The sequence below is a fragment of the Schistocerca gregaria genome, chromosome 2 (assembly GCF_023897955.1).
Source record: "Schistocerca gregaria isolate iqSchGreg1 chromosome 2, iqSchGreg1.2, whole genome shotgun sequence".
NCBI classification, from domain to species: Eukaryota; Metazoa; Arthropoda; class Insecta; order Orthoptera; family Acrididae; genus Schistocerca; species Schistocerca gregaria.
Genome location: NC_064921.1, coordinates 165,074,930 through 165,100,923, shown reverse-complemented (window position 1 = coordinate 165,100,923; position 25,994 = coordinate 165,074,930). Strand labels below are relative to the sequence as shown.

Sequence of the window (25,994 nt, the reverse complement as noted above, 5' to 3'; positions counted from 1 at the left end):
GTAGTAACAGAAGACTCGAGGTGAGGGTGCGCCTGCCCCGTGTTCGCAGGTGGCTGACCCCAACCAGCTGGAGGCGCAGGCCCAGCAGCTGCTGCTGCGGCTGCTGATGGGCCGCCGGCCCAGACCGCGGGGTCCCCCGTACCGGCCGCTGCCCGCCTCGCCGTCGCTGACGCCCTTCCAGCAGGCGCTGATGCAGACGCTGCTGGGCTCGGAGCTGCCGCCGGAGCTCCTGCAGGAGCTGCTCAGGCCGCAGGTACGAATTCTAACGCCGACTCATGTACAGTGCTCACCTTGTCAAATGGTGTATTCTCCCTCTCCGTATAACTAAGCTGCTATGAACCACGTACACTACTGGCCATTAAAATTGCTACACCAAGAAGAAATGCAGATGATAAACGGGTATTTACAGGACAAATATGTTAAACTAGAACTGACATGTGATTACATTTTCAAGCAACTTGGGTGCATAGATCCTGAGAAATCCGTACCCAGAACAATCACCTCTGGCCGTAATAACGGCCTTGATGCGCCTGGGCATTGAGTCAAACAGGGCTTGGATGGCGTGTACAGGTACAGCTGTCGATACAGCTTCAGCACGATACCACAGTTCATCAAGAGTAGTAACTGCCGTATTGTGACGAGTCAGTTGCTCGGCGACCATTGACCAGACGTTTTCAATTGGTGAGAGATCTGGAGAATCTGCTGGACAGGGCAGCAGACGAACATTTTCTGTATCCAAGGCCCGTACAGCACCTGCAACATGCGGTCGTCCATTATCCTGCTGAAATGTAGGGTTTCGCAGGGATCGAATGAAGGGTAGAGCCACAGGTCGTAACACGTCTGAAATGTAACGTCCACTGTTCAACAGGTGACCGAAACGTGTAACCAATGGCACCCCATACCGTCACGCCAGGTGATACGCCAGTGTGGCGATGACGAATACACGCTTCCAATGTGCATTTACCACGATGTCGCCAAACATGGATGCGACCATCATGATGCTGTAAACAGAAACTGGATTCATCCGAAAAAATACCGTTTTGCCATTCGTGCACCTAGGTTCGTCGTTGAGTACACCATCGCAGGCGCTCCTGTCTGTGATGAAGGGTCTAGAGTAACCGCAGCCATGGCCTCTGAGCTGATAGTCTATGCTGCTGCAAACGTCGTCGAACTGTTCGTGCAGATGATTGTTGTCTTGCAAACGTCCCCATCTGTTGACTCAGGGATCCAGTCGTGGTTGCACGATCCGTTACAGCCATGCGGATAACATGCCTGTCATCTCGACTGCTAGTGATACGAGGCCTTCGGGATCCAGCGCGGCGTTTCGTATTACCCTCCTGAACCCACCGGTTCCATATTCTGCTAACAGTCATAGGATCTCGACCACCGCGAGCAGCAGTGTCGCGATAGGATAAACCGCAATCGCGGTAGGCTACAATCCGACCTTTATCAAAGTCGGAAACGTGATGTTACGCATTTCTCCTCCTTACACGAGGCATCACAACAACGTTTCACTGTCTTACGACCGGCTCTGTAGTGCTTCTTTTGCAAGAGTTGGACAAAAATAAGGAAACTCCGCGAATAACGCATGCTTGAACATAAATGCAGGTGCTGACCAAGGATCCAGGCTTCGCTGTTGTACATTGGAGAGGCAAAGAAATTGGCACACCTGCCTAATATCGTGTAGCGCCCCCACGATCACGCAGAAGTGCCGCATCGTGACGTGGCATAGACTCGAATAATGTCTGAACTAGTGCTGGAGGCATCCCAGATACGTCTAGAGAGTTTGGTGGACAGCGGAAGTGTTTAAACACAGAGGCGTGTTCCTGGGGCCACCGTGTAGCAATTCTGGACGTGTGGGGTGTAACATTGTCGCGCGGAAATTGCCCAAGTCCTTTGAAATGCACAATGGACATCAATGGATGCAGGTAATCAGACAGGATGCTTACGTACGTGTCACATGCCACAGTCGTATCTAGACGTATCTGGGGTCCCATATCACTCCAACCCAGATCACTCCAACTGCACACGCTCCTCACCATTACAGAGCCTCCATCAGCTTGAACAGTCCCCTGCTGACATGTAGGGTCCATGGATTCATGAGATTGCTTCATACCCCTACACGTCCATCCGCTCGATGCAATTTGAAACGAGACTCGTCCGACCAGGCAACATGTTTCCAGTCATCAAAAGTCTTATGTCGGTGCTGACAGGCCCAAGTGAAGCGTATTGCTCTGTGTCGTGCAGTTATCAAGGGTATAAGAGTGGTTCTTAGGCTCCGAAAGCGCATATCGTTGATGTTTCGTTGAATGCTTCGCATGCTGACACTTGTTGACCGAAATCTGCAGCAGCTTGCGGAAGGGTTGGATTTCTGTCACATTGAACGATTCTCTTCAGTCGTCATTGATCCCGTTCTTGCAGAATATTTTTCCGGCCGCAGCGATGGCGGAGATCTGATGTTTTACCGGATTCCTGATATTCACGGTACACTCGTAAAATGGTCTACGGGAAAATCCCCACTACATAGCTACCTCGGAGATGCTGTGCCCCATCGCTCGTACGCCAACTATAACACCACGTTCAAACTCATGTAAATCTTGATAACCTGCCATGGTAGCAGCAGAAACAACTGCCCCAGGTACCAGACACTTGTCTTTTATATAGACGTTGCCGACCCCAACACCGTATTCTGCCTCTTTACATATCTCTGTATTTGAATACGCATGTGTGTACCAGTTTCTTTGGCGCTTCAATGTATTTGACCACCGAAGACACATGTGCAATGTCCGCAATAGGAGGGGGTACCAAAAAAAAACCGGAATTGCATTACCGTGGGCGGAGCTTGTGTAGTACGCATTTCTGCGGATGGGCGTGTGTAGCAGAACTCATTGCCAGTTCAGTGCCGCCTGTGTTGTCGGCTTGGCTTGTTCTGATCATCTGCAGTGATTGTTTTTTTACCACTGTTTTGTTCTTGTTTCGTTTTTTATGATCGTAAGTGTTAAGTAAACAGCGTTTTCTACTCGGTAAAAATGCTACTGAAACTGTTTTAATGTTGAAAATAGCTTACCAATCTGAAGCTATGGGAAAAACTGTAGTGTACGAGTGGTTTGCTCGATTTAAAAGGGCGACACATCGATTGATGACGAACCTCACTCTGAACGTCCATCAACTGCCCGAATCGACGAAAATATTGAAAAAAGAATCGTGAGCTTATGCTCACAGACCGGCGACAGACAATTTATCAACTGTCAGAGATTAGTGGGCTATCTTTGAGCACGGTTCACCGAAGTTGTGGCAGACACGAAATGGTTCTTCCACCACGACAACGCACCTGCGCACTCAGACATCTTTGTTAGACACTTTTGGTTCCGCTGCCCCACGCACCTTACTCGCCTGATCTGGCTCCGTGCGACTTCTAATTTCCAAGCATGAAAAGGGACATGAAAGGTCAGTGATCTGACAACACTGAAGAAGTCAACAAAAAAACGAGGAAGGAGTTTGTCAGCCATTTCTAATTATGACTGCCACAGTGGAGACAAATGCATTAATCGTAATGGAGATTATTTTGAAGGGGATAAACTTGCTTTGTAAACAATTTGAAAATATATGGCTTTTAAAAAATAATTCCGCTTCTTTTTTTGGATGCCCACTCGTACGTTGCAAGTATAAGTCGCCGTAAGAACAGAGTTCTGTGTAGTTGCAGGTGCATTACGTCGGGGCTGAGTGAAATCGATCACTAGCAAATTGTTGGTACTCGTGTGGTGGGTGCGTCCGTAACCGAGGTAGCCGAAATGAGGCATCGTATCGAAGCTTTACACCGCATACAGGGAGAGCGGAAAAATCATCATCCGCTAACGCACAACGCGAATGGAATAGTGTGTTAAGCGATCGTGATAAACGGACATTGAAGAAGATTGTGACGAAAAGTAAGTGAACGACAGCAGAAAAATACAATGAAGAACTGAATGTCGCCCTCGCGAGACCTGTTGGCTCAAAAATAAAAGAAAGGCTGCTCCAGAAGCTCGCAATTGCAGGAAAAGCTGGTATTCCAAAACCGCACGTCAGTGAAGCAAATGCACGTAACAGGAAAACGTGGTTATGAAGCTATAAAAACTGTACTGTGGAGCAAGGGAAGAGAGTCGTTTGGATGGACGAGTCTTGTTACACATTGTTTCCAACTTCTGGCTGAGTTTGTAGCCCAAAAGTAAAATATGGCAATGGTTCGGTGATGATCTGAGCAACAATATCGTGGTATTCCGTGAGACCCACGGATGCTCTCGAAGGCGGCATTACTGCCAAGGATTATGTGTCCATTTTGGCTGATCAGGGCGACCATATTGTACGTCGTTTGTTCCCCAATGGTGGTGCTGTGATCCAAGAGGCCCCTACTGACACAGTTCGCATCGTACAGGATTGGTTTTTGTGAGCTTGAGAAGAACGAATTGTTACATCTCCCCTGACCACTTCAGCCACAAAACGTCAATATTACTGAGCCCTTGTGATCTAGTTTGGAGAGAAGGTGTAACGTCCCCTTTGGAAAATTATGAATGACTGTGCTGGTAAACCTCTTACGTTATTTGATTTTCAAACAGCTGAGCAAAACTGAACGTACTCAGACGGTACTCTCTTTACTTATTCTGATCAACACTAAACTGACACACAATAATTTTTTTAGCTACGCTATCTGACTTTCAATAATCCCTACAGAAATATTGCCCTGACTAACAATAACCTATACCTTTCATGAATCACTTTCTACCTACTGAAGCCACTAACTACTGATAGGCATAGTTAGCAAATGAAAGATTTTTATAGAGAACAGCCGCGCAGGATTATCCGAGCGGTCTAGGGCGCTGCACTCATAGACAGTGCGGCTGGTCCGGGCGGAGGTTCGAGTCCTCCCTCGGGCATGGTTGTGTGTTTTTGTCATTAGGATAATTTAGGTTAAGTAGTGTGTAAGCTTAGGGACTGATGGCCTTAGCAGTTAAATCCCATAAGATTTCACACACATTTGAACACTTTTTTGATAGAGAACAAACAATGTATTTGTTTGAATAATGTTCAAAAGTGATCTTATGACATCCATCTTTACAAATTTCCTTTTTCTGGCGGGCACACGTCCAGATCGTGCTCACATAGTAATCTCTCAAAACTCTGGCATCTCTCTCTCCACATCCACCACTGCTGGCGGCTCACCTCCAACTGCAGAACGCTATGCGCTGTTCACATCCAACAGCCCAACAATACAATAGCGAATATTCCAACAAGCCAACCAGCCACAGACTGCACACAGCACAGTCAGTGATTTTCGTACATAGCGCTACGTGACGTTACCGATAAAAAAAACCTAAACAGCCTACTTACAGAGGCTGCGTTATCTCTGTCTAGCTCCACACCGTTATCTGAACATGCCACTAGTTTGCAAGATCAATGCTGTAAAATTCCATTGAAAACCACACAGGACCAGTGTTAATCTATTCAGAGATGACTGTAAGATGCCATCACTTTTCGTGCACCGCATTACGCATAGTAATGTGTTGTCCTACCGATGTTTATATAATTTTGCCCACTCCCTATATGGGGTGCGCAAAATAGAAATGGCCTGAGAAATGTTTCATCCACTGTAATATAGACAGCCTAACTTACATCATCCAAATTAGAAACTTTAGTTTGTTTTTCACACAGTCACTTTTATTCTGATACAATCATAATTGCTTTCGGTCCTCAGCGGCCACCTTCAGATGCTATGGCCGGCATTTGGTGAACAATGTTCATGTTTTTGCTTCGTGGAGGATAACAGTCACCTTCATTTTTTTTAAGAAATTGCCGCCATTTGACTGCAAATTCTTCATTTATTTCACAAAATCATCATTTCGGCTTTACGCCTATACTCAAGCGCTTTTCGAAATGTTACAGGCGTATCTGGCCTGTTTACGCGTCGTGACGTCGTCGAAGAAATAGATTTCTAGTATTATCGACCAGTTGTCGTGTTACAGGATATGAGTACATATCGGAGATACATACCATGGCTGACATTGTGCACTGTTCATTGTGTACAGATAACTCAGGTACATTGCAACATTTCAGCATGCACCTGAGAGTGCCTATAAAGCTGAAATCTTGATTGTGTGATATAAATGAACAATTTACAGTCAAATGGCAGCAAATTCTTTAAAACAATCACGCGTTGACAAAAATGGCCGTTGTGGTCCGTAGCCGGTTATCATTGCGTCATAAATAAGTGATTGTGGCGAAATAAACAGAACTTTGTAACAAGGCAATCACTGTCTCCTTAAACGGTTAGTCACTATTTCCCTCATCGAAATTGTTCGGACATAAAACTGTGTGATGGACTGAGACTCGAATCTGAATCTGAGACTTTAGCCTTTCACGGCCAAGTGCTCTAACGACTGAGCTATCCGTCCACGACTCGCCACTTTACTTCCACCAGTACATCATCTCTCACCTACTAAACTTCACAGAAGGGGGACTGCGGAGACAGGTCCCAGCTGCAGTCTATACGATTGTTTCTGGAATGAATTTTCACCGTGCAGCGGAGCCTACGCTGATCTGAAACTTCCTTGCGGATGAAAACTGTTAATAGCAATAGAAATGTAGCTGTAAATAGCCATATTTAGTCTATTACTACACAAATAATGACTCTGTCCTGCGCTGATAGGTTTCATCATAAGATTAAACGATTTAACTACCTTGGCTGCATGTTACATTTCTGTTTTACCCTCCATCCGGATACCACGTCATGTAAGTGCCATATCCTCTCAACTGTTTTATGTCGCTGAAACAAAAGGACTACAAGCTCCCTCATTTTACTTACATCTAATCACTTTGTGTGTCTTCACTGCTCGCAAGTGTTAACACTATGCCATCCGGCGAAACCACAATGGTGTCGCGCGCGAAATAGCGGTCAACGGCCGGCGACACCACAGTGGTGTCTTCTGCATAGTATCGTTCAGTGGCCGGCGTCACCAGGGTGGCGTCGTGAGCATAGCATGACGCACTGGCCAGCGATACTTTTGCATTTTGTTGGTGTTTTGTTTAGGTAACAATAAGCTACACATGTCAACAAGTGTTTCATCAAGGCGGACGAAAGAGACAATAGGATTATTTACGATAAACGCGCGGACGTCTTGTCTGACGTTCCGGACGACTTGGCCAATTGGCAAGAAGACATTGGACAGCAAAAAAATGAAAGTGAAGCAGACTCGTAGGAAGATAGTGAAATACATCCAAGAACAGTTGGACGAACGCTACGGTTGCCAACTGTTCCGGATGAATCAGACGAAGAAGACAGTGCACAGTGGTCAGACTTTGATTTACCGAGGACCAATAATAAATTTGAAGGATCCCCGGGTCCAAACATGTTTTCCAAAGATACACAGAGCGTCGAGGATATCGTACAAGTATATATTGGGAACGATCTATTTGAATATATCAGCAACGCAACCAAAAAGTACTACAGTCAAAATTGCAATAGAAGGAAACTGGATTTTAAAAATTCCAAATTTGTCGACGTTACGGGACCCGAAATTAGAAAATGGTTTGGTTTTGGTACCCTTATGGGAATTGTAAGAAAACAAGGATCAATGATTATTGGTCAACGAATCCGTTGAGAGACACACCGATATTTCGCAGAATGATGTCCCGCAACCGATTCAGACAAATATTATCATTTTTAAATTTCTCCGACAGCAACAATAAACTGGATAATACCGACCGGCTTGTCAAACTATAATTCGTAATTGATTATTTATCCAGAAAGTTTAAGGAAACGTTTAATCTAAGTCAAAATATCTCAACTGAGGAAGGAATGACACCTTTGCGTGGATGGTTAAATTTTAAAGTTTACAATCCATCGAAAATTACGAAATGCGGCATACTCATTCGGATTCTGTGTGATTCGAGTACGGGATACATTTCCTCATGCAAGATATATTCCGGCGCTGGACAGCCTTTTGCAAAAGCAGTGATGGAACTATTGACACCTTCTGATGGAAAGTGGCGTCACCTCTGCATGGATAATTACTATAACAGTGTAGAACATGCAGAGAAGTTACTTGAAAAGGAAATTCGAGTTTGTGGAACGATACGGCAAAATAGAGGATTTCCGGAAAATTAAAGCGCTCAAAAGTCAATATGTTTGAAGATTGTCATCAGCGGAAAGGTGACAAGCGGCCGGCGACAAGCCAAGTAATCCGACTTCAGCGCTGCCGGTGCCAAGCGAGTAAATTTGCACGAGACGTGCGGTCGGCAAAGTGTTAATAAATCTCTGTCGTAGGCTCACTGATGTTAGTGCAATAATTGTGATGTAGTACAAATACTCATCATAAATTTTGATTTTTGTTACGGTTTTAACACTTAGCTGGTCACAGGTACACATGAAAACTAGACTTGTTTACTTTAAGGAATAATGTATGCTAAATTTTAATAGTAGCTACATATAGTTTCATGCACTTGTGTTGAGTGTTGATATGTTGGTCTTAGATGTGGATACCTGCAGCAACAGTGAATCTGCACACTGAGTTATAAAGTACGTGTTCATGTGTTGCTAATAAGGCTGTCACGCAGGTTGGCAATGAATGACCGAGTTTCACAAGTTCTCGAAAATGGATTTTAGCATCTCCATGTAGTTCTAGGGAACGCGACGGAAAGGCGCTAGGCGTCCTCTTCTCCACAAGAGCAGAAATCTTTCCGGCATTTCGTGGAATATGGGACCAAAGGGTGAATTATTGAGCATTTCTTGCTGCCGTTGTTGTTATGCCCCTTCCAGTTGACGGTCTTCCTACCTCGGTTTAGTAGTTATCGACAGTCCAGACTGGGGATTATAGTTCACGTACAGGACCCTGTCACAGTAGCGTCTATGGCTACGTGATCGACAGCTTCCTTACCCATGACCCCACAGTGTGATTTTACCAAAATGTTAATGGTATGGCCGTCTTCACACATCGATGATCCTGCTTGTCCACAGAGCCCTACTGTTAGCAGCTAGATATGCTAACCCAGGAGTGCCAGCAAAGTAACATCCAAGGTCACAAGCATATCATCCCTCATAGTTACTTGGTTACATGTTCCATAAATCATCTGATCTACTCCTTTATTGAAATAATGTGGAACGAGTCAGTTTACAGGACTGTATACTGACTAGTGTTAACACATAATTTTTTAGTGATAGTCATGCAAATACACTTAAAAATGCCCTTTTTTTATAGGCTTCCAGTCTTTAAATAGAATTTCGTCCTCGGAGTAGGAGTTGTCAAGAAGATATGATTTTAGGTTAAACTTAAAACTCGCTTTGCTACGTGTCACACATTTTATGTTATTGGTAAATGGGCAATTTTTTGTTGCTGTACACTCAACTTCTTTCTGAGGCACTGACAGCTTTAATAATGGGTAATAAAGCTTATTATTCCCTCTACTGTTGTTGGTACAGACATCAATGTTCTACTCAAAACGTGATGAATTATCTAAATTTCTTAAACGATTACATATACTATGACGCCACAGTAAAAATGGATAGGTGTGTACATGACTTTCGTAGGTGAACACAACATATTATTCTTAGTGCTCGCTGTTGTGCAATCAGTACTTTCCAAGTGGTCGACTAGCCCAAAAGAATTGCTCCATAAGCGTTATTTTATGGAAAATATGTCAGGAGACTTATTCCTTTGTTTCCAGGACAAGCAATTGTACGAAGAGTACGAGTAGCTGACTTAACTATTTGTATTCATCAATATGCACACCCATAAAATTGGAGCAATCTGCACTATCTACTGGCTTCTATTCATGCGGTCCATCAGTTTTTGGTATGACTATTGTTCCACAGAACTGAATATAGTGCGTTTTCTTTTAAATTTAGAGAACCATTGAATAATCCTTTCAAAAATAAGATTAACAAACCGAGCGAGATGGCGCAGTAGTTAGCGCACAGGACTCGCGTTCGGGAGGACGATGGTTCAAACCCCTACTCCGGCCATCATGATTCAGGTTTTCCGTGACTTCCCTAAATCGCTCCAGGCAAATGCAAGAATGGTTCCTTTGAAAGGGCACGGCCGACTTCCTCCCCCATCATTACCTAATCCGATGGGACAGATGACTTGGCTGTTCGGTCCCCTCACCAAAATTAGCCAACCAACTATTAACCATCCCTTGGGTTGCTATATCTCTAATGGGTTTTACTGTAACACTAGTATCGTCTGCAAACGGAACCAACTGGTTGTTGAATGTTAAGTGGAAAGTCATTTCCATAGGTAAGGAATGGGAGTGGACCAAAATTGAATCCTGTGGTACTCGCTAACGATTTCTCTCCAGTCACTAAAATTTTTCACCCTTCAAAGGATGAATTATTCAGCACAAACTTTTGCATTCTGTTTGTGAAGTATGACTGAAATCTGTGTGTAAAGCCATCAAAACTGAATCCTGTGGGACTCCCTTAGTTACATTACTGGCCATTAAAATTCCTACATCAAGAGGAAATGCAGACGATAAACGTGTATTCATTGGACAAATATATTATACTAGAACTGACATGTGATTACATTTTCACGCAATTTGGGTGCATACATCCTCAGAAATCAGTACCCAGAACAACCTCCTCTGGCCGTAATAACGGCCTTGATACGCCTGGGCATTGAGTCACACAGAGCTTGGATGGCGTGTACAGGTACAGCTGCCCATGTAGCTTCAACACGATACCACAGTTCATGAAGAATAGTGACTGGCGTATTGTGACGAGCTAGTTGCTCGGCCCCCATTGACCAGACGTCTTCAATTCGTGAGAGATCTGGAGAATGTGCGAGCCAGGGCAGCAGTCGAACATTTTCTGTATCCAGAAAGGTCCGTACAGGACCTGCAACATGCGGTCGTGCATTATCCTGCAGAAATGTAGGTTTTCACAGGCATCGAATGAAGGGTAGAGCCACGCGTGGTAACACATCTGAAATGTAATGTACACTGCTCAAAGTGCCGTCATTGCGAACAACAGGTGACCGAGACGTGTAACCAATGGCACCCCATACCTTCACGCCAGGTGATCACCAGCATGGCGATGACGAATACACGCTTCCAATGTGCGTTCACCGCGATGTCGCTAAACACGGATGCACCCATCATTATGGTGTTAACAGAACCTGGATTCATCCAAAAAACTGACGTTTTGCCATTCGTGCACTCAGGTTCGTCGTTGAGTACACCATCGCAGGCGCTCGTGTCTGTGATGTAGCGCCAAGGGTAACCGCAACCATGGTCTCCGAGCTGATAGTCCATGCTGCTGCAACGGTGTCGAACTGTTCGTGCAGATGGTTGTTGTCTTGCAAACGTCCCCATTTGTTAGGGATCGAGACGTGGCTGCATGATCCATTACAGCCATGCGGTTAAGATACCTGTCATGTCGACTGCTAGTGATATGAGGCAGTCGGGATCCAGCGCGGCGTTTCGTATTACCCTCCTGAAACCACCGATTCCATATTCTGATAACAGTCATTGGATATCGACCAACGCGAGCTGCAATGTCGTGATACTATAAACCATAATCGCGATAGGCTACAATCCGACCTTTATCAAAGTCGGTAGCGTGATGGTACGCATTTCTCCTCCTTACACGAGGCGTCACAACAACGTTTCACCAGGCCACGCCGGTCAACTGCTGTTTGTGTAAGAGAAATCTGTTGGAAACTTTCCTCATGTCAGCACGTTGTAGGCGTCGCCACCGGCGCCAACCTTGTGTGAATGCCCTGAAAAACTAATGATTTGCATATCACAGCATCTTGTTCCTGTCGGATAAATTTCGCATCTGTAGCAGGTTATCTTCGTGGTGTAGCTATTTTAATGACCAGTAGTGTATCTCCAAGCACTAAGATTTTCTATCCTTCCACAACTGTTTGAATTATTCAGCACAAATTTTCGAGTTATGTTTATTAAATATGTTTCAAACAGTGTGTAGATAAAACCATAAATTCCTCTGTTGTCGCTTGCTCGTAAGTAACAAACACCCGCAATGCACTTGTTTTGTGTAGGTACCGCCGTACGCGCCGCCGCCTTATGCGGCGTCTCCGTACGGTCCATATCCTGGACAACTCACAGGGTACCCCTATCAACCGCAGCCACCACCCGGCGCCTACGCGCCCTACCCTCCACCCCCACCCCCACCGCCACCGCCTACGTACGCCCCTGCGCCACCCACGACTCCACCTCCGCCGCCACCGCCGCCGCCTCCAGCCCCGCCACAGCGACCTGCGGCGTACCCGCCCCCGCCGCCCCCCGGCTACTCGCCGCGGCCTGACCTGCCGCCGCCCGGCGGCGCCCCCGGGCAGCCTCCAGCAGGCGCCTACCCGCCGCCCACAGCTCCTCCGCCGACACCGCCGCCGCCCCCGTACAGCCCAGAGGTTGGCGTCGACCCGCGGGCGTTCTCAGGGTACCCCAGTTACTCTGTCGTCTTCGACCCGGAGCGTCGCATTCTGAGGTATCGACCCAGGTACCCGCCACCGCCGCCTCCGATATACGCCAGGCCCTACCCGTACTTCGTGCCTGGACCCTACGTCGATCCGCAGGTTCGTACAACTACCTACCATTTTTGTACGCCCAATATAACTTAACACTTTTCGCGAGGAATGCTTGAAGCACACTTCTCATGTTTTCGGTATCTGGTCTCTAGCTGCCCAGCTCTTTCGCCAAGTACGCTCTTATATAATTTATTTATACTTATACTTTCAGTTGCTCTGCTAACAGTGAATTTTTCATACATCTCATTATTTGAAGTTAAAATCTTCTGGGTTATTAGGCCACGTCATGTTTCTTCTAAAATGTTCGACGTTTCAACCCCTCTGCTGGGATCTTCCTCAGGATCTTTTGGTGTCCACTACTGCTAGAACACTGTCAGAGACGATTTTTTTTCTTTATTGAATTTCGATTCCCCCTGAAGAGGGCGGGCTGGCAGCAGCGTAGTATGCCGCTCTTCAGCCTACAGACTTTGTTAAAAAGATGAAGAGAATAAATAATAAAAACAGGCGATAAAATCGGAGACTTAAATAGTAACAGGGACAAAAAACTGTGGAACTTAAAATATAGAACAAAGTGGTGATGATGCTAATAAAATACATACGAAGCAGACAGGTAAAATAATAGACAGACAATTGAAAAAACACAGCGACGACATGGTTTCTTTACTGAACGCAAATGTGTGGAACATCTGCATTACTAAGCGACAGGTAAACAACACTGAACATTCACTGGAACAGTGCACTAAAAAGTTGGCAAATGCGACATCCACAGCCGAGAGCAGGTGGGGGGAAACTTGACAGATGATGGAAAAGTAAAAAAAAAAGGGAGGGAAGGAGAGGAAAAGCGAAGGGGGGGAGGGGGAAAAGGAGCCGATGGAGGATGAGGACCCATAAGAGGGGTGGGGGTGCTGGGCAGATGCGATAGGGAGTTGGGAAGGCAGAGGAGGGGAATACAAAAGGACTCGGGGGGGGGGGAGAAGGGAAGTAGGGAGAGGTTTGGCGGGGAGAAAACAGGATGGAAGGGGGGAGGGGGAAGAGGGAGCCCAGGGAAAGGACAGAGGAAAGGGGGGGGGTGAGGATCAGAGTTGATATGAGGGATAGATGTCAGAGACGAGTGCCGCTTATAAAGGGGGAGTTTTCTGGCGTTCGTGCTCGCGAAGTGATAGTACTGGTTAAAATTCATAAGGCTACCATTGCTCGGCCATAGTCATAGGCTAATGTTCCCGCTCTGATGCAGAAGAAGGGGCGTTGGTAGCTCATCTCCTGTGGACACCATTGGCGGTCCATCGTCATTGGATAGAAAGGCACTATACCACACTTATGCTGGAGAAGGGTTATAGGTTAAAATGCCTGCTACCACTATCGGTTGGTCATCATCAGTGGCTAGACTCGAAACGGACAGAGTAAGAGAGGGGTAATGTTTACCCAAAATATCTGCAAAACATCTGCAACGCTATGATATATACTTTTTGGTTTTATACATGATGTGTGACTCTGCTCCGTATCTTTCTTGTTTTGCTACGCTTTCGCCTGCTACAACTGTCAGAATTGCGATTTGTGGTGCAGTTCTTGTATTTAATAATGGGAATGTAGGGAGGATGGAATTATTAGAGAGAATGATTTTTAAGGTAGGAAATTTCACTCAAGACATCGTGATAAAAATAGATTTACAGCTCCTCTATGCAGCTGAAAGGTTGGTACGTTCTTCTCAGAATCTATGAAGGTTAGAATTACAAAATTTTGTAAACTTATTTCTATGAAACCAAGAATAGTATATTTTATGAGAAAAAGGAACATATACATTTTTTCAAAATAAAATTTTTAAATCCCATAAGAAATTTAAAAAATTTGGCATGTGAAGCAAGGTATAAAAGTTCATTGCCATATCTTCAAAAGTCTGTATCTCTTGCATTTTCTAAACTGTGTGTATTTCATGAAGTTCCCCCTTCATTAAACATTATCCCCACAAATAACACAAAGATATCAACTTTCTTATTCTTATGCTAAGAATTCTTTTACGTTTATTGGTCCACAGCCATTGTGAACTTCTTGAAAGACGTTATTTTCCTTCGTGTTTTAGTTTTGCAATAACCACTTTACTTCATAATTTAACGACTAACTGGTTTCACCCCCTTGGGCAACACCAAGCTATATTGTGGTGAAAACGATGCCAAAATGTTAGAGCAGCTTCAAGAAGAAAGTAGAAACACAATCAAATCTGTACATGTATAAAAATTTACACACCACTGTTACTTCCATCATCCCAGTCAAAACTTGTAAGCATATAGTATCATACCAGTAAACCTCTCATTCTTAAGTGTCGAACTCTCACATGAAAAAGAGCTTCAAACGTACACTTACTTTACAGACGAGTTAACTGTGTTAAATACCTGACATTGAGCGAGTAAAAGGGACGGAGTTTAAAAAAAGATTGAAATAAAGGTTAAAGTTTGTTGGATGTTGCTAATTGCTCTCATTGTGACCACTGAGCGAATATAGTCTTGGTAATTTGCACCTCATTTTAAGCAAGCACATATTTTTCCCACGCCTCAGTGTTTATGTCATATCTCCTTAAATACCTGTCGCAGAATGATATAATTTTGCAGTTTCTGTGAGTGATATATGTAGGTACTGTCTGCAAAGTGTGTTGCGGATAGAGTTAGTAGTAAAGAAGTAATAAATTAAAACATCATGTCCTGATGCTGAATTTTTACTACAAGAATAGCAAAAATATTGTATGTGATAAACGTTTTTCCTTTCATCATTTTGTGGTGATCGTCAGCGAGTAAAAGATTCGTAAAGGTTTGAGGTTATGTACATGGTGTGCTGAAAGTCGTTAGTGCTCTCATTCCCTAACACTGGATGAATAAAGTCTGGATATTTGCGCGCCTCAAGATAAAAAACATCTATTTTAACTGTAATACTTGCCGCATTGTGTTACACTGTTAATATAAGCTTGTACCTCTTAATGAGTAGATTTTGACAGCACATTAAAGTTTTAAACTCTGCCAATAAGTACGCGAATTATAGTAAAACGAATTTTCTTTTGCCCCAGGAAGCCTTTAGATAGGCAAACTGCAATTGGTAATCGGTTAGAGATATGTAGTCGCTTAGTAATGCAGATGTTCCTCACATTTGCGTTCAGTAAGCAACACGTGATGGCGTCCCTAAAAACGGTTTCTCACAACCATAGTAGTTAAGGGCATATTCTTAAAAACGTAAAAATATGAATTTCATCTGGAATTACCGTTAAATAACGTTACAACTTACTATCTAAGACATGAAATTTGTGAGTGAAAAGGGAAAAGTAAGACCTTTACAAATGTTTTGTCACGTTATCAGCATATAACGCATTGAAAGACGTTAACATAACGCAGATGAGTGGTATACGATGCTAAAGTCTTACGATTTTTTACTGTGATGTAGGTAACATAGATGTGTAAATTTTTATAAATGAATATTTTAATTTATTTCTTGTTTCTTCTTGCTGTAATTTTAGATACTGTGTTTACCACCAGGTAGCTTGACAATGGGGGGGGGGTGAATTAGGTAATAACTAAACTATGAAATGAAGTGATTATTTACAAGGTAAAACAGCCTACAAAGGAAAACGGCTTCCTTCAGGTTAAGCTGAGAGCGCTTATAGTTTACGACAGAATTTCACTCCTGTGGATTTTGTGGGGCTCATCACTGGAAATAAATAACTCAGGCAAGAAATTAATACTGAACATAAACACACAGCTAAATAATGACTCCAAGCTGATTCTTTTTCTGGTATTAGCTGTAATCTTTGTACTTGAAATTTTAATTTTATAACACTTCAGTATTGTAAATGTAATATATCGGCGTAATGTTCACAATGTAGAATGGAATGTTCGAATTGTGACTCTTGTGTAATTATTAAGCTATCTAGCCAATATACTGTAATACACTCCTGGAAATTGAAATAAGAACACCGTGAATTCATTGTCCCAGGAAGGGGAAACTTTATTGACACATTCCTGGGGTCAGATACATCACATGATCACACTGACAGAACCACAGGCACATAGACACAGGCAACAGAGCATGCACAATGTCGGCACTAGTACAGTGTATATCCACCTTTCGCAGCAATGCAGGCTGCTATTCTCCCATGGAGACGATCGTAGAGATGCTGGATGTAGTCCTGTGGAACGACTTGCCATGCCATTTCCACCTGGCGCCTCAGTTGGACCAGCGTTCCTGCTGGACGTGCACACCGTGTGAGACGACGCTTCATCCAGTCCCAAACATGCTCAATGGGGGACAGATCCGGAGATCTTGCTGGCCAGGGTAGTTGACTTACACCTTCTAGAGCACGTTGGGTGGCACGGGATACATGCGGACGTGCATTGTCCTGTTGGAACAGCAAGTTCCCTTGCCGGTCTAGAAATGGTAGAACGATGGGTTCGATGACGGTTTGGATGTACCGTGCACTATTCAGTGTCCCCTCGACGATCACCAGAGGTGTACGGCCAGTGTAGGAGATCGCTCCCCACACCATGATGCCGGGTGTTGGCCCTGTGTGCCTCGGTCGTATGCAGTCCTGATTTTGGCGCTCACCTGCACGGCGCCAAACACGCATACGACCATCATTGGCACCAAGGCAGAAGCGACTCTCATCGCTGAAGACGACACGTCTCCATTCGTCCCTCCATTCACGCCTGTCGCGACACCGCTGGAGGCGGGCTGCACGATGTTGGGGCGTGAGCGGAAGACGGCCTAACAGTGTGCGGGACCGTAGCCCAGCTTCATGGAGACGGTTGCGAATGGTCCTCGCCGATACCCCAGGAGCAACAGTGTCCCTAATTTGCTGGGAAGTGGCGGTGCGGTCCCCTACGGCACTGCGTAGGATCCTACGGTCTTGGCGTGCATCCGTGCGTCGCTGCGGTCCGGTCCCAGGTCGACGGGCACGTGCACCTTCCGCCGACCACTGGCGACATCATCGATGTACTGTGGAGACCTCACGCCCCACGTGTTGAGCAATTCGGCGGTACGTCTACCCGGCCTCCCACATGCCCACTATACGCCCTCGCTCAAAGTCCGTCAACTGCACATACGGTTCACGTCCACGCTGTCGCGGCATGCTACCAGTGTTAAAGACTGCGATGTAGCTCCGTATGCCACGGCAAAGTGGCTGACACTGACGGCGGCGGTGCACAAATGCTGCGCAGCTAGCGCCATTCGACGGCCAACACCGTGGTTCCTGGTGTGTCCGCTGTGCCGTGAGTGTGATCATTGCTTATACAGCCCTCTCGCAGTGTCCGGAGCAAGTATGGTGGGTCTGACACACCGGTGTCAATGTGTTCTTTTTTCCATTTCCAGGAGTGTATAAACATAGCATCAGTGTGCAACTTTCTGAATGTAGTTCTGAATTTTCCAAATGCGGTGCTGTAAATGTAATACGGAACGTGATCTAGTATTTGTTAACAAGTTTTCGAACACACGAAAACTTATTAATGATTGCTTTTGTACTGCTGTAATACATGACTTTCGTATACTGAACCTAATACTGCAGTACTTAGTATATGTGTGCCTTTTCTGTTACATTAGACTTAAAATGGTAATTTGCCATCTGTTCCCCGAGTTTAATAATTTTAACGTGAGAAGCTACTATCTGTGCTACTCGATATTTTAGCTTTCCCTTTAACAATCAAGACTTAGGAAGGCTATCTGTCGCAGGTTAAATTCACGGGGACAAACTGACACTGCGTTGGAAATTATACAGAGATAGATACAGGATCACTGCAAGCTAAACACGTTCCAGACTTGTTAATCGTGGCCCTAAAATGGACTTTAATGTGCAACAGTCCTCCTCTGTGTTCTGCAATAATACCTGAAATCAATCATATTGCTAGATGTTGATCTGAAATAAATTTGCAGTGCGCTGCTACGCAGTGACGGTTAAATAAATCGCGCTGAGTGGAATGCGTGTATAGAGGTTTAAGGAAATAATTTCGCGAAAGTGTAATGCGTGTCAAAAGTATACTTTCAATCATCAAGAGGGAATATGAAAGTTCGAAATTAAGCATTTTAACCAAGAAAACACGGACAGTTAAGATTTCATTCCCATATTTTAATCAAGAGAACAGGGACGGTTAGATGTTCTACCATTTGAATAGAAGTACACGTTTCAGCTAACATTGTCGATAACAATGACTTCGTCACAGTAGTACTATCTCAAATGACGTTAACTGCAATTAAATTAATTATTACTTGGTTTTGTGGTCCTGATCTTACATAGTTCTTTATATGGAAGCATTGTGATATTTAAAGACGGAAGAATGTTGAAAAGAACTTTTAACATTGTTAGCTATCGTCGTAACTTATTTTGTCTTGAGATAATGTAGTAATGGGCGAAAATGTGTGTTTCCTTTGAGCAATGCAGAGACGTTAAAGCTCACTAGAAAATATCTTTGACTGTTCTTCGATGAAGCTGCAATTTCTCGGCCAAATTTGAAATCTTACTGTATGTTGTTACTCCCTAGGTATAGATCGGCCGGAATCCGTCGATGCGCTATTTCAGCGTTCTTAATGAAAAATGAATTGTAGCTCCGTGAGTAAGATTTCATTGAATCCCTTTGAAAGGAGCGTTAATCCTTCTTCAAATAAGCGTGACTGTGTGACGGTTCGTACCACCAATCCAGTTTGCATTAATTCGACCGACCTAGCCTCAGCGTAATAATTCATGTCATTGAGCCCCGGTTACCCCAGAATAAATCACGAACACATACCTCTTCATTATAAATTATCTTGTATTTTCCAGACAATACTTACTCTACAAAATTGTGAACAGTTCCAATGTTATTTCTTGAGTTTTAATGATCTAAACTATCATTACATCAAAGGTTTCGCAATGTCAACTCGCAACAGAACTATATATTGACAAAAATTCTCTCTCTCTCATAAGCCGACAGCTATCTTTAGCATCTAGGATCCAAGTGAACGCTGCATGCAGCCATGTGTTTTTACATAGCAGTGCTGTGATTCTAAGAAAGTTAAGCTTACTCGCAGGCGTCTCTCTCTGACTTTGAATAATAAGAAACTGACTGATACAAAGCATCAAAGTATCTTCACACTGTAATCAGATGATATAGTTTCTGCAAGTGTTGACCAAACGTAGAAGCAGACAGATGTTGCGTGTCAAAATTAGATGTTCCAGATCCTGAAAGTATTGAAGAAGCACAGATACAAATTGATATTTCGTATCAAGATAGGAAACAGAGGTTATAGATCTCCGTTTGTGCATATGAACAATCCTTCGACACAAAGAATTTAAAGTTGTGATATAAGCATTTCCTTCACACGTACGTGACCAACATGAGATGGCTACCGAAACAACAATGTTGTTCAAAAGTAAGCGACTGCAGCAAATGTAAAACTTGTGATACTTGTAACCTCACGCGAAAATAAATCTCCACACTATAATCGCCAACTGAACAATAGTAACCAGCTTGGCTGGTAAGAAACAAGTCACGTTTCTACACGAAACCGGGGCCCACGTACGAACCACTACCTCTGATTGCCAAAGACATTTACTCCACCCATGTACTCAGGGACAAAACACTCTTTGGCAAACATTACAAACACTACTGCCTCTTCTCATCTTACAGACACCTTACACAGTCGCTGTTATTCACTTGTGGAGCCAAAGAAGCGCTTCGGTTGCTGTACCTCAGTGCTTTCGCATCTTGTAATTTAGAGATGCATCTCCGCCTGTTGGAAGCATCTTGCGAAGTGTTCAAACTTTTCCGGTTGATCACACTTGTTGGTAGGAACGTTCCCAGTTTGACGATTGCCTGTTGTTGACTGTAGTAGTGGGAACAGACGAGGTAATTTGGATCTGCCAGTTCAGAGGGGTGATATTCACTATATGGAAGGGTTAAAACTTCAGTTCTGTTGGTATGTTCAGGATAGCACACGTTTCCATTTCGCATTCTTATGACTGTTGAATGCCACGTTCTTTTAGGAATGAAGGTTGAACACTACAAAGTGTATGGATATCATTCAATAGACGCTCCTTCAGTTACAGTGGCTCCGAAGTCCTTATAAGCAGCAGTCGCCCTCTAAAACATGGGCAGCTGCGAGGGAAAGGGGGAGGGAAGAGGGGAAGGAGAGGTTATATGATTTTCGGAGTCTACTACAAAGGTATCGTGCATCAGCGCGCTGCATTGTTTCCTAGTTAATAAGTACGGAGATCACGATGTACTATTTGTCCAAATGTGTGATTTATTTAATTGAAAAACGCAACATATTTCGAGAAGAAATGTTACCAGTGTAAAGATCTAAAAACAAGGAGACCACTAAACATTATTTTGCATTATATCACGTACTAATATACGTGCAATCCGGATCTGTATCTTTAAAGTATTATTCCATTAGGTCCAGGTAAAATATGCAAGCAGTAAAAAGGCATTCCCAAACATAAAGATTCGCCGCTATATATGTCATGGTCTAATGATCGTAGTTGCTGGTAACTCTTAACACTCTCACAGAATTCTGTTCATTGACTAATCCCAATCAACTGACACTCGCTGACCAAAGACTGCAATACACTGTTACGCATACATCAGTGCAAACAACAATACAGCTGCCGAATCAAAATAATTAAATAAATCACACACTGAGACAACTGTTGGAGTTATAATCTCCATACTGAGTTATTGATACAGTTGCACCATGGCTTTTGAACAGATTTCCTAGATAACGTTGGCAACGGACGGAAACAATTCCTACCGACCCAAAGCCATTCTGAGACGTATTAATCAATCCGCCTCTCGCATAATTTTGCAGTTGTGCTTTATCAAGTTCGGCAGAGTATTTTTTTCTCTGCCTGAATTTGTCCATATTTTCCATGTTCACATTTTCCATTCCGGGGAGGATGATAAAGCTGAGAACCTGAATTGTGTGTGTTTATTGTCATCATAATTAAAACTGATAGTCAGCGCATGTACCTACAGAGTGATTTTTTCCACCGTGTACGAATCTAGGGATTGATCGATGAGAGGATATGGAACAGAACAGGTCTAATCATATTATGTCCAGAAATGCATGGTTTGCATGCTAGAGACCATTTATTCAATTATGCATCGTTACAGAGACTGCGGTCTAATATGCGCTGTACCATGCAGCCACAGTTACAGTATGTGCTGAAAATGGTTTCCATGTGTCTCAACGGGTGCGTGTACGCACCGTAGCATGTTCTGTCTCACACGTTCACATCGGCCAGGCTGCATCCCAACAGTGACAAAGGCAGCATGAATACGCTGCTCCAATGACTCCACATCTGGGTTGGGTTGTTTGGGAAAAGAGACCAAACTCCACATCTGGAATGGGCTCTGCATAGACCATACTTTTGAGATGACCTCACAACCAGAATCACGTGGTTTGAGATCCGGTGAAGGAGCAGGCCAGGCAACTGGACCTCCTCGTCCTATCCACCGAACAGGGAAGACACGATTGAGATTCTTCCGAACGTTAACGGCGAAGTGGGCTAGAGCACCATCATCTAGCAACCACATAACTCTTCGAATCATCAGTGGCACTTCTTCCAGTAGAGAAGTCAAGTTTGGTGTCTGAACGTTCCGGGTACGTGGTTCATGATTTCCTGCTTCCTAAAAGGACCCTGTTTCAGACAAACGGCGAAACACTGTTGCAGACTTTTAATGCTCTTGTTGTTGTCGGCGGGGATTGATTCCTGATGCAACCTTGCTGCCCGCCGCCCGTTGCCTTTTGCCTTTCCGTAAGTAAACACCAAGTCGGCAAGATCTAGACCCGAATACGGAACCATTGTGTACAAAGCTGTATCACATCCACTACAAGGCGAGTCAGCAAGAGACGTGAATCGGACACAACATCACCAATAACTGTGGTAGGAGAGGGTGCTAGGGCACAACGTCCAGGAACAATACCACCCTCTAGGAGGAAACCAAGCATACTGTAATTGTGGATGCATGGTACAGCGAGTATTAGACTGCAGACTCTGTAACAGAGTGTGACTGAATGAATGGTCTCTAGCTTGGCAACCATGCATTACAAGACGTAAGTTCATTAGACCTGTTTTGTTCCATATCCTCCGATCGATCAATCCCTAGGGTTTGTACACGGTCGAAAAAATCACCCTTTAGGTACATGTACTGGTTATCAATTTTAATTATGGTGACAATAAATACACACAGTTCAGGTCTCCAGCGTTATCTTCCTCCCTGGCATGGAAAATATGAACATGGGAAATATGAGCAAATTCAGGCAGAGAAAAGATACTCTGCCGAACTTGACAAACGAAAACTTCAAAATTACGTGAAAGGCCGATCGACTGATACCCTTCAGAGTGCCTTTGGGCTGGTAGGAATTGTTTCCGTCCGTTGTCAACCTTATCTAAGAAATCTGTTGAAAAGCCATGGACAAATGTACCAAGATTTCAGAGTTCTTAATTTTCCCTTGTGTTTCTGACAAGGGTCGAAGTTGATGACATGTGGGCGGGCAATACCCTATGGAGTGACGAGGCACATTTTACACTATAGGCTGAAGTGAACACATAGAACTACTGACTTTTGAGTAATGTTAACCGCGTGTTGTGCACGAAGAGCCATTCTACTCGCTTTACGTGACTGAGTGGTGTGGATTCACAAGCATCTTTACACTCGTTCCGTTCTTTTTTTGAAGAGAATTCACCAAGAGGGCCCGTCAGGTCTGCACGTTATCGAGGCCTCCGTGTACAGCATATGAGTCCTACTGTGGAAGAGCGCCACTGCGTGTAAACCACTGTTTTCATGCAAGCTGGAGTAAAGCCTAAAGCCGCTTGCCCAGTGAAAGATACTCTTAAGGCTACCTTCCACGAACGTGGAGATTTTCCAGATGCATGTCCTGCAGGATCACTTGATTTAAATTGGTGTGACTTTCGACTCTGGGAATAAGAACGCGTTTACCAAGGACACGTTCGGTCTCTGCGTGATCTGAGGCCAGTATACAGGAACACGTTGCTCAGATTCTACTGGAGCTGCTGCAAGCAACTGGTGATAACGTGGTTTTACGGATTCAGCATCTCGACGACGCCTTCAATGCTCATACTGAACAAATTGTCTAACCGGCAGTTAATAACAAAATCAATATTATGCCTTTCTCATTTAATTAACCTTTTCTGCCTACGTCATGTTCCCAGTCCATGATACATGGAAAAGTTTCTCTTCGTCTTTCTTGCATTCACAGCGCCGTATTTGCAACTGTTGGCCAAAATTGGAACTACTTTTTTCCAGCGTAAATCGGTTTTACATTAACGCATTGGCATATCTACGAAGTTTCGCTACTATACTCATGATAGGACACCGATTTGACGACATTGAAGAAGCCAAGGAAAGAAAGGGGGAGGAGATGTCAGCCATTTCTAAAGGTTACAAAAAATGTCGAACAGTGGAACCAGCGGTGCGACAAATGTCTTAGTTGTAATGGAGAGTATTTTGAAGGGAATAAGGTAGTTTTGTAAACAATTTGAAAACATATAGCTTTAAAAGAAATCCAGATTGTTCTTGGATACCCCACGTAGTAGCGTTGGCTACAAGGGGCCCACCTCAGACGGAAGTAATGAAGCTTCGGTTGTGTGTGGTGTGGTGTGGACAGGTGCTGCCGCCGCAGCCGCTGCCGTACGACATCCCGCAGATCCAGCACCGCACCGGCGGCGCCCGCTCGGCCGTGGGCACTCCCCGGGAGCTGATGCCCGACGAGTATCGAGAGGCGCTCTTCCTGCGCATGCTCGCTGCGGTTCGCGCAGCGCAACAGCAGCAGCAGCAAGCGGCAGCCTTATCTTCATCCACCACGCCGGTGAGTCGGTCCGTACGTCTACACCAGTGCCCCATTCGTAGTAGTCGTAAAATCGTTATACATGGAAGGAGCCATCTAACTGAATCCGTGAATCAAATCGTCCTACAAAAACTCTGTTGCAGGACGATTTGATTCACGGATCCAGTTATATGGCTCCTTCCATGTATAGCGATTTTACGACTACGACGAGTGGGGCCTGAAGATGGCATCAATGTAATGCCGAAACTGGTAGCACATAGTAGTTCATAAAAATAATAAATTTCTACAATACATACGGCTGTTGGTAAATCATTGCAACAAGACGTTCATGCCAGCCGTCGTCCCACGATCCATAATGGATCAACGAAAATGAGGGTAATTATGCCCTGAGGGGTAAAATTAATTTTTCTGAGGGGCAAAACAAAAGGGTTCAATCGTCGTTCGCCGGCCGCGGTAGCCGAGCGGTTCTAGGCGCTTCATTCTGGAACCGCGCGAATGCTACGGTCGCAGGTTCGAATCCTGCCTCGGGCATGGATATGAGTGATGTCCTTAGGTTAGTTAGTTTTAAGTAGTTCTAAGTTCTACGGGACTGATGACCACAGATGTTAAGTCCCATAGTGCTGAGAACCATTTTTTTCAATCGTCGTTCGATCATGACACTGGACTATCTTTAAAGATAATTACTGTTATCACTATTTCTGAAGATTATAATACTGATTATATAAGCCACCAATTATTATATAGTTTTCAAATACTGCCACAATGTGGTTGCAACCGAACGACCTGGGGCAGTGGTTAGTACACTGGACACGCATTCAGGAGGACAATGGTTCAATCCCACGTCCAACCATCCTGATTTCGGTTTTCCGTGATTTCCCTAAATCGCTTCAGGCAAATTCCGGGATGGTTTCTTTGAAAGTGCGCGGCTGGCTTCCTCCTCGATCCTTCCCTAATCCGTTGGGACCGGTCACATCGCTCTTTAGTCTCCTCCCAAAAATCAATGAACAATGTGGTTTGGATTACAGCTTGTGAGATGAATTTATGAACATCTTCTTCATACAGTCCAGGCGCTACACACACACTTTGCACTGAACGATATGCACCTATGATAGTAAAAATGGGGCATATGCATCACATACTTTTAAATATCTCATAAAAGTGCGTTCTCTACGTTACTTGTAGTTCTCATATTGGATCACAAACTGCTTCGTTATTCACTTCGCAACAGGTAAACGAGCTAATTGACAGCACCATACAACAGAAACTGCATAATGGCTGCTACATTGCTGTAGGGCCTAGACATTATAATTAATAATTATAATTCTAATTATTATTATAATTATTATTATTATTCAGATAGAGGCCCCAAGAGGACTATTTGATGTGAGATATTCCCCGGTACCACACTCCTTTTGTCTTCTCACTATGCATTTTCTTCCTTTCTTCTGACCAAGTTCTTCTTGTCTGGAATTTCTTGACTTCTTGGCCCACATTGAACTTGAGGATTTTGTCGTTGAATGTTTCAATGCCTGTTACGCCAGCATCCTCTCAGTGTTTTCTGACTTCGGTGATGGACTTCCTGTTCTTAATGCTTTCTGTGTACACCAGGATCTGTTTGTTTTGTCAGACTCGCATCCTCTGCGTATTTCAATAAAATTTCAGTCG

At 44.2% G+C, this 25,994-nt stretch overlaps 1 protein-coding gene across 2 annotated transcripts in view; it reads left to right on the top strand.

The window, feature by feature from the left end:
* LOC126335611 (uncharacterized) overlaps positions 1-25,994 on the top strand; it is a 117,004-nt gene that overhangs the window by 82,339 nt on the left and 8,671 nt on the right. For both annotated transcript variants that reach the window (XM_049999064.1, XM_049999062.1), the window contains 3 exons: positions 50-253; positions 12,030-12,563; positions 24,150-24,350. In XM_049999064.1, the coding sequence (XP_049855021.1) occupies positions 50-253; positions 12,030-12,563; positions 24,150-24,350 (939 nt within the window). The remainder of the gene's footprint in view (positions 1-49; positions 254-12,029; positions 12,564-24,149; positions 24,351-25,994) is intronic.